This window comes from Helianthus annuus, chromosome 14, assembly GCF_002127325.2.
Source record: "Helianthus annuus cultivar XRQ/B chromosome 14, HanXRQr2.0-SUNRISE, whole genome shotgun sequence".
NCBI classification, from domain to species: domain Eukaryota; kingdom Viridiplantae; phylum Streptophyta; class Magnoliopsida; order Asterales; family Asteraceae; genus Helianthus; species Helianthus annuus.
In genome coordinates this window covers 169,213,458-169,227,646 of record NC_035446.2, presented here as the reverse complement: position 1 = coordinate 169,227,646, position 14,189 = coordinate 169,213,458, and the positions used below count along the sequence as shown (strand labels likewise).

Here is a 14,189-nt window from a genome sequence, read left to right as displayed (position 1 = left end):
TGATTGTTAGTGACCAAGTCACCAAGATGAAAGTACTTAAACTTTGGTGGTTAAAATGAAAATACTGGTGTTTTTTCCAAGACACTTGATTTTTTTTTTACTTAATTTGTCTAAATATTATCTTAAGAACAAATGGGTTAGAATTGAAGCTCAAACAGAATTCAGGGTGCAAATTGTTCATTCCACAATGACGAGGAAGCTAACTCAGGTTTTGACCACCGACGCGTAGACGGACTTCCACCAATCTTTTGGGATGCAAGCTTTGACCCCTTTATTTCTATGTTCTTTTCTTTATTAACCAAAGTTTGTGTTAAATCCACTAAAATCTGTAGAAACTCAGATAACAGGTTTATACTCTTTTGGGTTTATTCTTGAATTGGTGTATAGGCATTATTGCCTAGCGAAGATGATTATGATCGGGTGACTCTGCTTGTGACACGATGATACTCTAGTGATCCAAATTTGTCGTTCAAAAAAAAAGAATAAATAAATATCATTATTTTCAAAACACATTCAAATTTGTTCAAAGTATTGTCAATCTAAACAAATATCTTTAAAGCATTCATATAAATGGTTATAACTAAATTTTATGCAAATTTCCCAATAATCCTAATGTGATGTTGCAAGTACATTGTTTTAAGCTTGATTGAAAAGATGGCCTAATTTATTGCCATTAAGTCGACACTTTACTATGATATGAAGATTCCTTATTACTACTTTTAAGACAGAACGTGTAGGAGATTAAGAAACCAAAACATTAAAAATTGATAGAAGTTTAAGAACTTTATTACCAACCGACAATCACTTTTCTAACTGTATTTATTTATATACTAAAAAATAAACATAACAAATGGAATATAAGCATTTTGGTAGCTTAAAATACAATTCTTTTATTTGTAGAAATTGTGTTGATGAAGCCCCATATTTCTTTAATTCAAGACACTAAAAGATCTAGACAAAATATAAATAAAGCAATATACCCAAAACCTTCTTATTCACATTAAACAAAAGTTCAAATCAAGAGAATCCTAAGGGACCCCCCCCCCCCCTTAATTCCAAATTTGACTCCTTTAAGGTTTATGAAAGAAAATACCACAACTTTACTTGCCACCGACGTACGATAAAGCTCGGGCTTGAAGACCTTTACACACGTACAAAACCACTTTTTTCATAACCCGTCTTATATCCGACTCCATCCGGGTTCATCTCTAAATCCCAAAATACGAAGACTTTTAGACGTGTTAAACATAACAAGAGACTGCCTTCTGGCGGCATACATTATTACATACCGGGTACATAGAAAACATGCATGAAATAGATGTGACAGAAAACTATATAGAAGTTTAACTGATAACTAGTTAATTACCCTCTCCAGTTATCCTTTAGCTCCCTAATCTTCCTCAATGCTTCAACAGGAGACTTGCATCCAACCTTCTCCTGCATTTTATTTATTAATTTTTTAAAACGGCGCATTTTAGTATATATATAATATAATGTTAATAAATTGGAAGCATGAGAAAGATAATAGTCAAAATGGGATTATGTTATTTATGATTTAGAAAATTCTTATGTATTGCAAGTTTCACATTGTCTTTAGACCTGACCCGACCCGGCCCAACCTATCAACATTTTTATTTGTTTTCATAGCCTTGAGTGGAAATGTGGAAGTAGAAAATTGTTTCGGAAAAACAGTAAGACCTGAACTTCAGGTAGATCAGCTCGCATGAACGGGTTAAATTCTAATTCTTCTCCAATGGTGGACGGAATGGTTGGAAGGCCTGATTGCCTCTGCTGTTGAGCCCATGATAACTTTTGTGATATCTTGGCATTCTCCGGTTCAACTGTTTGAGCAAACTGCAAATTCTTCACTGTGTACTGAAAAGTAAAAAAATGGTCACAACTCACAAGAAAGAAGAAAAAAGAATCAACTCCATAAATGGATGTTAGTTTGGTATGACCATGGTTGTAAAACAAGGTTTCCAAGCCCGAGTACTCCCGAGTAGTCGCTACAAGGTAGGCTGCCGAGGCGACTTTCTTTGACTCCGCCTAATTACTTGAAATCGGTCAAACGCGGTCAACCTCGACCAAAATCGTATCTAGTAGGTCAACTCGGGCCGAGTTTGACTAAACATAATTTATATGCCTATCATATTAATGAATTAATATCATTTCACGTATATTGTTCTAGATATTAGTAAATTTATGTTATTTGACATATATATAATTTCCAAAAACTAATTTCTTTATAATTTAACATGTCCGAGTACTCCCCGAGTACTCTCCGCCTAGGCCGAGTACTCTCAACTCCCCGGTCGACCGACTAGGGAGCACCTAGCGACTTTTGCAACCATGGGTATGACTACAGTTTAGAAACCGGTCAAACTGAACCAACTGTTGTATAAATATAACCACGCTTAAAAGAAACAAAGACAATTTCTAACATTTTTATCAACAAAAGCATATATGTGGATCATCCAAATACACGAAAGCATAATATAAATTTACCTCATGGCCACAGTAAACTTTAGTTTGTTTTGGCAAAGAAGCCAAAGTGACACACAGTGACTCATGCATTTGCTCTGCTGTGCCCTCAAAAAACTTGCCACAACCAGCAACAAACTACAGAATTGTAGGCAAGAAAAACTTAACAAAAGAATAGATAACATGGTGTCTGGAAAACGATAATAAAGATCGGAATGCATTTTATAGTGTTTGTAAGCCCTTTGATGGAATGAAATAATTAAATGAACCCACCAGTGTGTCGCCTGTGAACACAGCAGGGTCATCTTCTTCTTTGCCAGTCAGATAGTAACTTATGTGTCCTTTCGTGTGGCTGAAAAGCAACAAACGGCATTATATTGCAATCTTCACATTTTGAAAATAATTCAAGCTAAATATATCTCGTTGCATGTTGTCATTATAACGTATTGTTAATGCTATTGCTCTTGGTCAACAAGATTGCGCTAATTTGTGATTGTTGAAAAAGAGAACATGAAATTAAAAGGTTATTAGTGAAAACTTTTTTCAAACCGTGTGCATGTCAGACATTGGAACGCATACCATGGTGTGTGGAGAGAGAGTATATTAATATCAGCCCCAAGCGATAGCTTATCGCCATTTTCCACCTTATTAGTACACCCCTTCACATTGTCAATAGAACCTCCGTAAACTTTAATCCCTGGCACCAATTCTTTAATCTTCTCATTGCCTCCAGCATGATCCCTATCACCAATTCAGTATTAAAAAGACAGTATACAGATTAACAAAGCAATCAGTCAAATTTAATGACAAAGGCAGTTTTTGGAGACCCCACTTTATTAGCTAGTTCCAACGACATCCGTATTTCTGATAAATGACAAATCTCCAGCGGTTCGCAAACGTAATAACATTTAGTGGTGTTTCCATGCGTGTTTTCAAAATGACTATTCCCACTTATAGGATCAAAGAATCCGTTCGTAAGGAAAGAGGTATTAAGGTAGTTTTACATTCATCTCAACAACCAGTTTTCTCCAACTATCCAAATCTCATAAGGCGGCCCTAAATAATGAATAATCATCACGCAGAGTTGAGGATAATCAGTTTCCCCAAACACCAATATTGAAGATTGTGTGTTCTTAAATGCATTACCAAACACCTTTATCCTCACAAGTCACTATAATTGTGGAGCAAACATGAGTAGATCTTTATAATCATGTTGCATTTGTAGGCCTTGTGGGCCCTAAATGAACCCTAATTAGTCTATGTTATAGTTATTAAAGGCACTAGGCGCACTCATGGCGCATAGGCCTTGCCTGGGGCCTAGGCACAAGGTGCAAAAAAAGCGAGGGTCTGAGGAAAAAAGAGCCCACAATGAAAACAATTAAAAATAATTTAGGTATTAGAATATTAATATTAATACTATTCTTTAAATAAAATAAATAAAAGCTATTATATAACATTTAATATCATCTATTTACTATTTAGTACCAAAAGTTGTAAAATCTTAGTGTAGAAAAGTAGTTTTCCACAGATAAAAGTAGAAATCTAGCTGGAATCTTGCCAAAAATTAGAGAATTTGGCCGGAAACTCTCCGGAATCTTTGAATCTCGCCGAAATATGCGCCTGAACCATCACCTAGAGAACTAAAGCGCAGTTTCCTTGACTTAAAGCGTAATTGCCTCGCCTAGCTTGGAAAATAGGCCTAGGCGCAAGAGGTGATGGCTTTTAACAACTATGGTCTCTGTAAATATAATCTATGCACCTGTAATTCGATTATCCCCTCGATAAAAATGAACCTAGTTACCACTTGTGGACGCATGTCAGTTTAGACCGAACCACGTTTATCTCTGTATTCGTTTATTGCTTTCACGTTTCGTGCTCATATTCGTGTGTGATTCATCCTAATTCCTAACAAAGCCTAACAAATCATAATATGTTCTATAACTTTTCATGCATATGCTCCATACAACTCCCCAAATTCCTAACCAACATTGACTTGCAACTAACCGTTGACGACCACTAAAGCTAAGTTTCAATACATTTTTTTCAACACATATATCATCAATAATTAACCTATGACCTAACCTAATTGAGCTCAATCAATTGCATAAATTAATATTCAAATTCAAAAACTATCAGCTACGAGTAAGAATTTGAATAAAAGGTGAACAAACAAACAAACCAGTGGTGATGAGTAGTGAGAACAAGCTTAAGTTCAACGCCGTTTTCTTTAGCAACTCCGATAACCTTCTCAGGCTCAACTGGATCCACTACTGCTCCTTGCTTCGTGTTCTCATCAATCACACTACATAATAATTAATTAACTGGTGGATTAACCCTAAATCGAAAACGATTAACGAATTTAAGTTGAAAATGATGAGAATGGAAGACTATACAGGTATGAGTAGTTGTCTTCCAAGCAAGGTATGTGAATCACCTTCATCTTCAAGGTGTGACAGATTCAACAGAATTGTCTCGAAGAATCAAAACGATCGGTGTGATAAACAGATAACTGATAACACGCCTGGATTTTGGGCCCATGTGGGCTCCGTGGTTCTGAATTGGGCTATTTGAACTTAAAGTCCGTTTAGTCGTCTACAGACTACAAATCTACAATTATAGGTGTACATTTTTTCCCCAAACCGGGAATTTTAATAACCAGTTCCGGTTATGGAACAACCGGTTTTGGTTTCTAGTTTTAAGGATTGGATTTCGGTTCTCATGCATTTTCGGGTTTGGGTCGGTTCTCGGGTATGTGTATATTTTTTTCCCAAACAGGGGAATTTTAATAACCAGTCCCGGGTATGGAACAACCGGTTTTGGTTTCTAGTTTTAAGGATTGGATTTCGGTTCTCATGCATTCTCGGGTTCGGGTTGGTTCTTGGGTATGTATCGAATGAAACCGAAAGAAAAAAGGGCCGACCTGAAAGTAAACTAGTCAACAATTTATGGCAATGTTTTAAAATCCGGTTTTTTAATCATATCGGATTAGGCACAAAAATGTAACGCCCCAAAACCCGAACGTTTAACTCACTAATGAGATTTCATGGAATACGAGATAAAATGTGACAAATATGTTATTTAACTTGGTCACAATACAAGTTAGATAATAGTAGTAAAGTTTGTGACTAAGCAATTACCACATTAAACTTAAGGGACTAAAAGTGACAGGTTAAGAAAGCTAGATGAATAAAATGAAATAAGAATTAAAACACACACACATCAGGTGTGTGTGTGTGTTCGACGCCCAGAGCCAGAGAAGAAAGGGGAAACCCTTCTAACCACAAAATCCAGCCAATTGAAGCCCCAATCGTGACCAAATCTCATGCATGTCAATGATTTCTTGATCATCTAGGCCTATTAAAGCTTAAGGTAAGCAGAATTTGATAGTTTGATGACCTTGAATATGTAGGGTTTCAAGAAATTCCATGTGTTTATATGAAATTAGCATGATATTGAACTAAGATCATCATCTAGAACATTATGAAAGCTTGAAATCGATTAAATCAATGTTGGGAACGAAAACCCACTTAGAATAGAATGAATATGAGTTGTAAAGTGTTAAAATTGGATGAGGGAATGTATGATAATTGTTTATAATGATGAATTGTTAGTTAGAGCTGAATGAGAAGAGAAGTTATGTGAAATTCTATTGAATATTGATGTTCTTGATGATATTGATATGGATTGGTCATGTTATGCAAATGATACTTGTACACTATGCTTAATTAACGGTACGCCCACCAAGTGTATGATGAAATGCCTAAGTGACGAATTTAGATGAATTATGTGTAATGATGGATGGAAAAAGTATAGAATGTAATAATGAAGTGATAAACGATAGGTTAGCATGAAATATGCGTTTTGTTTGAAATACATATGTGTTTTTAATTGATAAAACAACTTTGATAAAAGGTATGCTTAGAAGTTGAACTTCGTACTTAAATGATGCGGTAAACGTCATGTGTTGGTCTAGAGGTTTGATGATGAATTGATATGGATGTGCACTAAAGGTAGAGTGATTTATTAGTAAAGAAGGATGTTAAGGTTTTGTTAAATTGTTAACTTGAATATGGTTGACAATTACAAGATTATAAAGGTCATATGGAACGTAGTTAGATCAATGTATGAATGTGTAATGACATGATAAATTATATAAGCTTGAAAAGATATGATTTTGAGTATATGCTTTATGCTTGTTAGAAATTGACTAATAAAGGTCAAAGGTTGAGCATAGGATTAATGTGATTGATGTTATGTGTGTGGTCTTGTATGCTAACAAGGATATTAATGTATTGACATGTAAGGATGAATAACATATCTACGAACTCAAGCACGGAGGCTAACGGGTCGAAAGTAAACACGGAACCTATGCTTGAACTTGGTCGCTCAAGGTAAGTGATTTCGTAATCACTTCTTAGTTAATTATGTAAAGTTATATGCAACTGAACTAGGTATGATAACTGAAGTCGAATAGGAACAAATGGTATGATATCGATGAAGTATTAAACGGATCTCAGCTTGGATCCGAGCAAGGTATGCGTGATTAAGAATCGTAATTAGGAGGTAGGATTGGTTACTTATGCCAGGTAGTGCTTTGTTGTTAATAATGGGGCAAGTTGACAAAAACGCCCTTGGTGGGGAGTTCGGGTAAACGACCTCAAAAGTCATCTAGAAGTGAGTTATTCGATTAAAGTAATGTCATGGTTTAGTATGAAAGCGAAGTATAGGGTCATGTATGTTACGGACCTTTTAATGTATAAATGCCCATAACGGGTCGAATAATTCATGAGTGAATAATAAGCCAAGAGCGTGTAAGACAAGAATTTCCTTAATCCGGATGTTGGGTTTTAGGTTCTTATGATAAATGGTGAATTTACAAGCATGTAGAAAGGAACGGGAGGTTAAACGGGTAAACGGGTTGAAAGTTATGCGAATTTTAGTTTATGCGAACGACGAAACAACACAGCAGGAAAATGAATAAACGAGGAGCCGTCGCCGACGCCCAGAAGGGCCGTCGCCGACGGCATGTGGGAATTGGATCTTGGCCGACGGCCTATCTATCTGGCTACGGGGAAGTTTGGGCGACGGATGTTTTAAGAAGCCGTCGCCGACGGGTCCCCACCCCGTCGCCGACGGGCTGTCCAGCCCACTTCTCCGTTTTGCTTAATTTCGTATTTCTATGCGATCCGTAACGCATTCCGATGATTCGTAAGCTTCTTATGAGCATATAGGGATGCACATATGTGGATAAGCAAGTTTGTGCGTTCGTATGTATTTATATATGTATGTAGAAGTTATGTAAGTAGGTGGGTAAGTATATACATATGTTTATTTATAACTCCAAGAGCACGCATGTGGTAGGATATGTAGTTATGCTTAATGATATGTATGAGTGTATGTACGTATGTCTAGTTGTAGGAAGGATATGTAAGTATGTAGTTGTGTATGTAGGTATGTATACGGGTATGTATGAGTGTATGTACGTTTGTGGATGTATAGGCATGTGGGTATGTAAGTACATATATGTGCATGATCTAGACACATTGAGGATTAACGTTAATATTGGTGTACCTTGAGAATGATAAGTAATGCAGGTACATTTATGAAGCCTCGCCTGGAAATGGATACGCAGACGGAATGCTTGAAATTTGATAAAGAACGAGAAGTGAAGCGTATGTGAATGATCATGTTTATACATTGTATGCTAATGTTCTGAATGTATGTGGCGAATGCAGGTGATACGTGTTACGGAGGATCATCAAGGAATATAGATCAAGGATCGAGTCACTTGAGGGATTGTACGGGGCTGTCTGAGGATGTAATTTATTGTACATAAGCTATCAATTATTTTATTATTAAGTCACTTTGTTGTATTTAATATAAAAGAGTTATTCTAAAAAGTGAACTTTCAAGTAAGAAGCATGGTTTATAATGTAAGAAATTTTATGGTAAGGACTTCCGCTGCGACATTCGTCAATTACGCGTTAGGGCGTAACAAGTTGGTATCAGAGCCCTGGTTTGAGAGAATCAAGTACAAGAGGATAGGTACTTGAACTCGAACCTGTGTGCTCTTATCACAAGAAACTCGTACAATCCGAGACTCGACCAAGATCCAAAGATAGAAGCAAAGGTAAGTATGTGCTTAAGTATGTATTGGAAGATAACTAACTATATGTTATGTGTAAGGTAAGCATGGTTGCTTGAAAAGAATGATTTGTGGATGCGGTCTAGCACCGACGCCAAGGTATGTAAATTTGACATATTGACCCAAGTACATATGTTTAATATATGTAAGTACATGTGATGGTAAAACCTAACTATGAAAGGAAAATTTTAAGTGAAAAATAATGATAAGAATGGTAATGAAGTTTTGGAAATGTCACACGTGCCGAAACCTAATTCTTCGGACATAAGGTGACAATTACACGAAGACACGAAACTAGTGTGTGGATTGTGTACCTGGCCAGTACACAAGAAACGCATGACTTTCGTGAGCCCGTGATAATTGTTACAGGTGTGTTCGAAAGAATTAAGTAGTAGGTGGACGTGAGGGTGAAGAGAAATGTAAGACTCTCAAAAATGAGAGTATGAAATGCTATGTTAGAATCCGCGAGACGGATTCGAAACATGAAAGAAAGGTATGAATGCAATACTTGAATCCGCGAGACGGATTCAAGGGATGAAAAGCGTAGATGCAATGCTTGAATCCGCGAGACGGATTCAAGGAATGAAGTATGCGAATGTAACGCTTGAATCCGCGAGACGGATTCAAGGAATGAAAGATAAGAATGATGCAAATCCCTTGTGGATTTGGTTATGATGGCGAATGCTATGATAAGTTATGCAAGTCGACCGGTTCAAATTGAACAAGTCGAGTAAGGATAAGGTACCATCCGTTTGGAACGGGTGGTCGTGAATGCAATAACAAATGTATGAAGTTCAATCCGTTATACGGATAGAACGAAAGATTTATGTTGAAAGCAATTAACCCGATGTGACCGGGTCGTAAGTGGTATGCTTGAATCTCATTATGAGAATATATGCCATTACCCATTTAATTGGGTAATCGAATGCGTAAAGGAAATAAAAGCATATAAGTGAATGGAATTAAAATGTTGGAATTATAAGCGAAATAAGTATTATGACTAACTTTTAAAACGGGAAGGGCAAGTGTTTGCAAGAAAACACCGAAACGGTGAGGCGATGGGATCGCAAGCATGTCTGAATTAAAAAGGGGTACAAACATGTACTCCGATACGCATGTATATACATGTATATAATAAGAAATAAGTGGCAGTTTGACCTTGAAAAGTCAAACTGCAGAAGCTAAGAAATAATTTAATTTCCAACAGTGGGACTGCTAGAAGAAAGGAAGTGTGTAGAATAGTACACCCAATGAGTTATAGAATTACGAAATAATGGTTATGTGTCTACCCGTCAAGAACGTGTCAAATAATAAGAATGATATATTGAGTTATGGCCATGTATTGACCCGTTATGAATAGGTCTAGCACACTAATGCCTTACGAAGGAATTGAGAAAGTATTAATATATAAATAAGGCGATGTGATAAACATCATAACTGGATGAAATCGAATGGAATGTGTAAACCCCTAATTTTATAATGAGATTGGCAGGAATCACGATGCGATAAAACTACCTAGGACGGCGAAAGAATGCCCATGAATGAAAGCTTATGATACCGATGGACAAGATCAGGCCTATTAAGTTATGGATTCATGAAGGAGCAAGACAACTCGGGTTGTTACACGTTGATTTGTTCCAAATTAGCGAGGTTAGTAAATGGTTTAACTTGTGAATGTTAAATAGGAAGTTACAAATTGAATAATACTTTTATGTGAATTGGTGGTAGTGAACCTGGATACTCGTAACTGTGGAAATTTTGATAGAAATTATGAGAAGGGAAGTATCGTTAAGAAATGCTAACTCTGATGCTCGGCTTGTTGGCCATGTTCATTTGAACAAAATGAAAGATGGCATATGATGAATGAGTAGTATATAGTAAATCGATTTATTCCGAATTAGCAAATATATGAATGTGATATGCTTTAATAGGGAGTTAGAAACAAGCCGCATACTTAGGTTTGTACAATTAATAATTGTATACAAATGGGATAAATTCGATGGAAGAAACGTAGTAATGCTACGTGTTAAGAGCTAGTATTATGAAGTAAAAGACACTAATAAGAGCTATGGAGAAGAGTCTGACATAAGTATAATTTTGAAAGTAATTTACTTAATATGAGGGCATATGAACGATGTGTACAAATACGTTCATGCATGAATAAAACCTTTGCCAAGGTCCCGAATACGTTTAGGTTGTAGTAAGTATAGTGAATGAACCACCTGAAAGGGGTAAGAGTATAATTGGTCTAGTTTGAATGAGAAAGGTTTCGGGGACGAAACCTCATTTAAGGGGGGTAGACTTGTAACGCCCCAAAACCCGAACGTTTAACTCACTAATGAGATTTCATGGAATACGAGATAAAATGTGACAAATATGTTATTTAACTTGGTCACAATACAAGTTAGATAATAGTAGTAAAGTTTGTGACTAAGCAATTACCACATTAAACTTAAGGGACTAAAAGTGACAGGTTAAGAAAGCTAGATGAATAAAATGAAATAAGAATTAAAACACACACACATCAGGTGTGTGTGTGTGTTCGACGCCCAGAGCCAGAGAAGAAAGGGGAAACCCTTCTAACCACAAAATCCAGCCAATTGAAGCCCCAATCGTGACCAAATCTCATGCATGTCAATGATTTCTTGATCATCTAGGCCTATTAAAGCTTAAGGTAAGCAGAATTTGATAGTTTGATGACCTTGAATATGTAGGGTTTCAAGAAATTCCATGTGTTTATATGAAATTAGCATGATATTGAACTAAGATCATCATCTAGAACATTATGAATGCTTGAAATCGATTAAATCAATGTTGGGAACGAAAACCCACTTAGAATAGAATGAATATGAGTTGTAAAGTGTTAAAATTGGATGAGGGAATGTATGATAATTGTTTATAATGATGAATTGTTAGTTAGAGCTGAATGAGAAGAGAAGTTATGTGAAATTCTATTGAATATTGATGTTCTTGATGATATTGATATGGATTGGTCATGTTATGCAAATGATACTTGTACACTATGCTTAATTAACGGTACGCCCACCAAGTGTATGATGAAATGCCTAAGTGACGAATTTAGATGAATTATGTGTAATGATGGATGGAAAAAGTATAGAATGTAATAATGAAGTGATAAACGATAGGTTAGCATGAAATATGCGTTTTGTTTGAAATACATATGTGTTTTTAATTGATAAAACAACTTTGATAAAAGGTATGCTTAGAAGTTGAACTTCGTACTTAAATGATGCGGTAAACGTCATGTGTTGGTCTAGAGGTTTGATGATGAATTGATATGGATGTGCACTAAAGGTAGAGTGATTTATTAGTAAAGAAGGATGTTAAGGTTTTGTTAAATTGTTAACTTGAATATGGTTGACAATTACAAGATTATAAAGGTCATATGGAACGTAGTTAGATCAATGTATGAATGTGTAATGACATGATAAATTATATAAGCTTGAAAAGATATGATTTTGAGTATATGCTTTATGCTTGTTAGAAATTGACTAATAAAGGTCAAAGGTTGAGCATAGGATTAATGTGATTGATGTTATGTGTGTGGTCTTGTATGCTAACAAGGATATTAATGTATTGACATGTAAGGATGAATAACATATCTACGAACTCAAGCACGGAGGCTAACGGGTCGAAAGTAAACACGGAACCTATGCTTGAACTTGGTCGCTCAAGGTAAGTGATTTCGTAATCACTTCTTAGTTAATTATGTAAAGTTATATGCAACTGAACTAGGTATGATAACTGAAGTCGAATAGGAACAAATGGTATGATATCGATGAAGTATTAAACGGATCTCAGCTTGGATCCGAGCAAGGTATGCGTGATTAAGAATCGTAATTAGGAGGTAGGATTGGTTACTTATGCCAGGTAGTGCTTTGTTGTTAATAATGGGGCAAGTTGACAAAAACGCCCTTGGTGGGGAGTTCGGGTAAACGACCTCAAAAGTCATCTAGAAGTGAGTTATTCGATTAAAGTAATGTCATGGTTTAGTATGAAAGCGAAGTATAGGGTCATGTATGTTACGGACCTTTTAATGTATAAATGCCCATAACGGGTCGAATAATTCATGAGTGAATAATAAGCCAAGAGCGTGTAAGACAAGAATTTCCTTAATCCGGATGTTGGGTTTTAGGTTCTTATGATAAATGGTGAATTTACAAGCATGTAGAAAGGAACGGGAGGTTAAACGGGTAAACGGGTTGAAAGTTATGCGAATTTTAGTTTATGCGAACGACGAAACAACACAGCAGGAAAATGAATAAACGAGGAGCCGTCGCCGACGCCCAGAAGGGCCGTCGCCGACGGCATGTGGGAATTGGATCTTGGTCGACGGCCTATCTATCTGGCTACGGGGAAGTTTGGGCGACGGATGTTTTAAGAAGCCGTCGCCGACGGGTCCCCACCCCGTCGCCGACGGGCTGTCCAGCCCACTTCTCCGTTTTGCTTAATTTCGTATTTCTATGCGATCCGTAACGCATCCCGATGATTCGTAAGCTTCTTATGAGCATATAGGGATGCACATATGTGGATAAGCAAGTTTGTGCGTTCGTATGTATTTATATATGTATGTAGAAGTTATGTAAGTAGGTGGGTAAGTATATACATATGTTTATTTATAACTCCAAGAGCACGCATGTGGTAGGATATGTAGTTATGCTTAATGATATGTATGAGTGTATGTACGTATGTCTAGTTGTAGGAAGGATATGTAAGTATGTAGTTGTGTATGTAGGTATGTATACGGGTATGTATGAGTGTATGTACGTTTGTGGATGTATAGGCATGTGGGTATGTAAGTACATATATGTGCATGATCTAGACACATTGAGGATTAACGTTAATATTGGTGTACCTTGAGAATGATAAGTAATGCAGGTACATTTATGAAGCCTCGCCTGGAAATGGATACGCAGACGGAATGCTTGAAATTTGATAAAGAACGAGAAGTGAAGCGTATGTGAATGATCATGTTTATACATTGTATGCTAATGTTCTGAATGTATGTGGTGAATGCAGGCGATACGTGTTACGGAGGATCATCAAGGAATATAGATCAAGGATCGAGTCAGTTGAGGGATTGTACGGGGCTGTCTGAGGATGTAATTTATTGTACATAAGCTATCAATTATTTTATTATTAAGTCACTTTGTTGTATTTAATATAAAAGAGTTATTCTAAAAAGTGAACTTTCAAGTAAGAAGCATGGTTTATAATGTAAGAAATTTTATGGTAAGGACTTCCGCTGCGACATTCGTCAATTACGCGTTAGGGCGTAACAAAAAATGGTTTAACCGGTTGTGTCGGGCGGTTCAACCGGGTTGACTAGTTAATTGTATAATTTCATAAATTACAACATTAACTCGAAAAATAATCCAAAATTGGATTAAAATGGAAATCTGGAACGAACGATGGAGTGATGCAATTCAGAAAGGGTTGGCGGCGCAGCTTGTTGCCCGTCTACCTTCTATTTTGATGTAACTTAACAAGTTTTCTGGTTATATTAATAAACGAAAATCTTTTTTGAGAAAAAAAAATTGAT

General features: G+C 36.4%; 1 protein-coding gene and 1 long non-coding RNA gene across 2 annotated transcripts; one reads left to right on the top strand and one right to left on the bottom strand.

The window, feature by feature from the left end:
• Nucleotides 1-1,076: 1,076 nt before the first annotated feature.
• LOC110904999 (hydroxyacylglutathione hydrolase cytoplasmic) lies at nt 1,077-5,034 on the bottom strand. Its single transcript, XM_022150868.2, has 7 exons — nt 4,875-5,034; nt 4,661-4,783; nt 3,061-3,222; nt 2,755-2,833; nt 2,506-2,619; nt 1,699-1,875; nt 1,077-1,437 (listed from the first exon to the last, which is right to left on the bottom strand). Exons 1-7 carry the CDS (start codon nt 4,919-4,921, stop codon nt 1,363-1,365), a joined length of 777 nt encoding a protein of 258 aa, XP_022006560.1. The 5' UTR covers nt 4,922-5,034; the 3' UTR covers nt 1,077-1,362.
• A 5,753-nt stretch (nt 5,035-10,787) lies between these two features.
• Nucleotides 10,788-13,849, top strand: LOC110906284. The gene is made up of 3 exons (XR_002573802.2): nt 10,788-11,300; nt 12,236-12,322; nt 13,667-13,849. It is a non-coding gene; the product is annotated as an uncharacterized LOC110906284 (long non-coding RNA).
• Nucleotides 13,850-14,189: the final 340 nt, after the last annotated feature.

Coding starts and splice junctions, on each gene's coding strand:
- LOC110904999 (XM_022150868.2), bottom strand. CDS start 4,921: ATGAAGGTGATTCACATACCTTGCTTGGAAGACAACTACTCATACCT. Junction 3,223..4,660: donor CTCACTACTCATCACCACTG/GTTTGTTTGTTT, acceptor AATTGGTGATAG/GGATCATGCTGGAGGCAATG. Junction 1,438..1,698: donor CTGATCTACCTGAAGTTCAG/GTCTTACTGTTT, acceptor AATAAAATGCAG/GAGAAGGTTGGATGCAAGTC.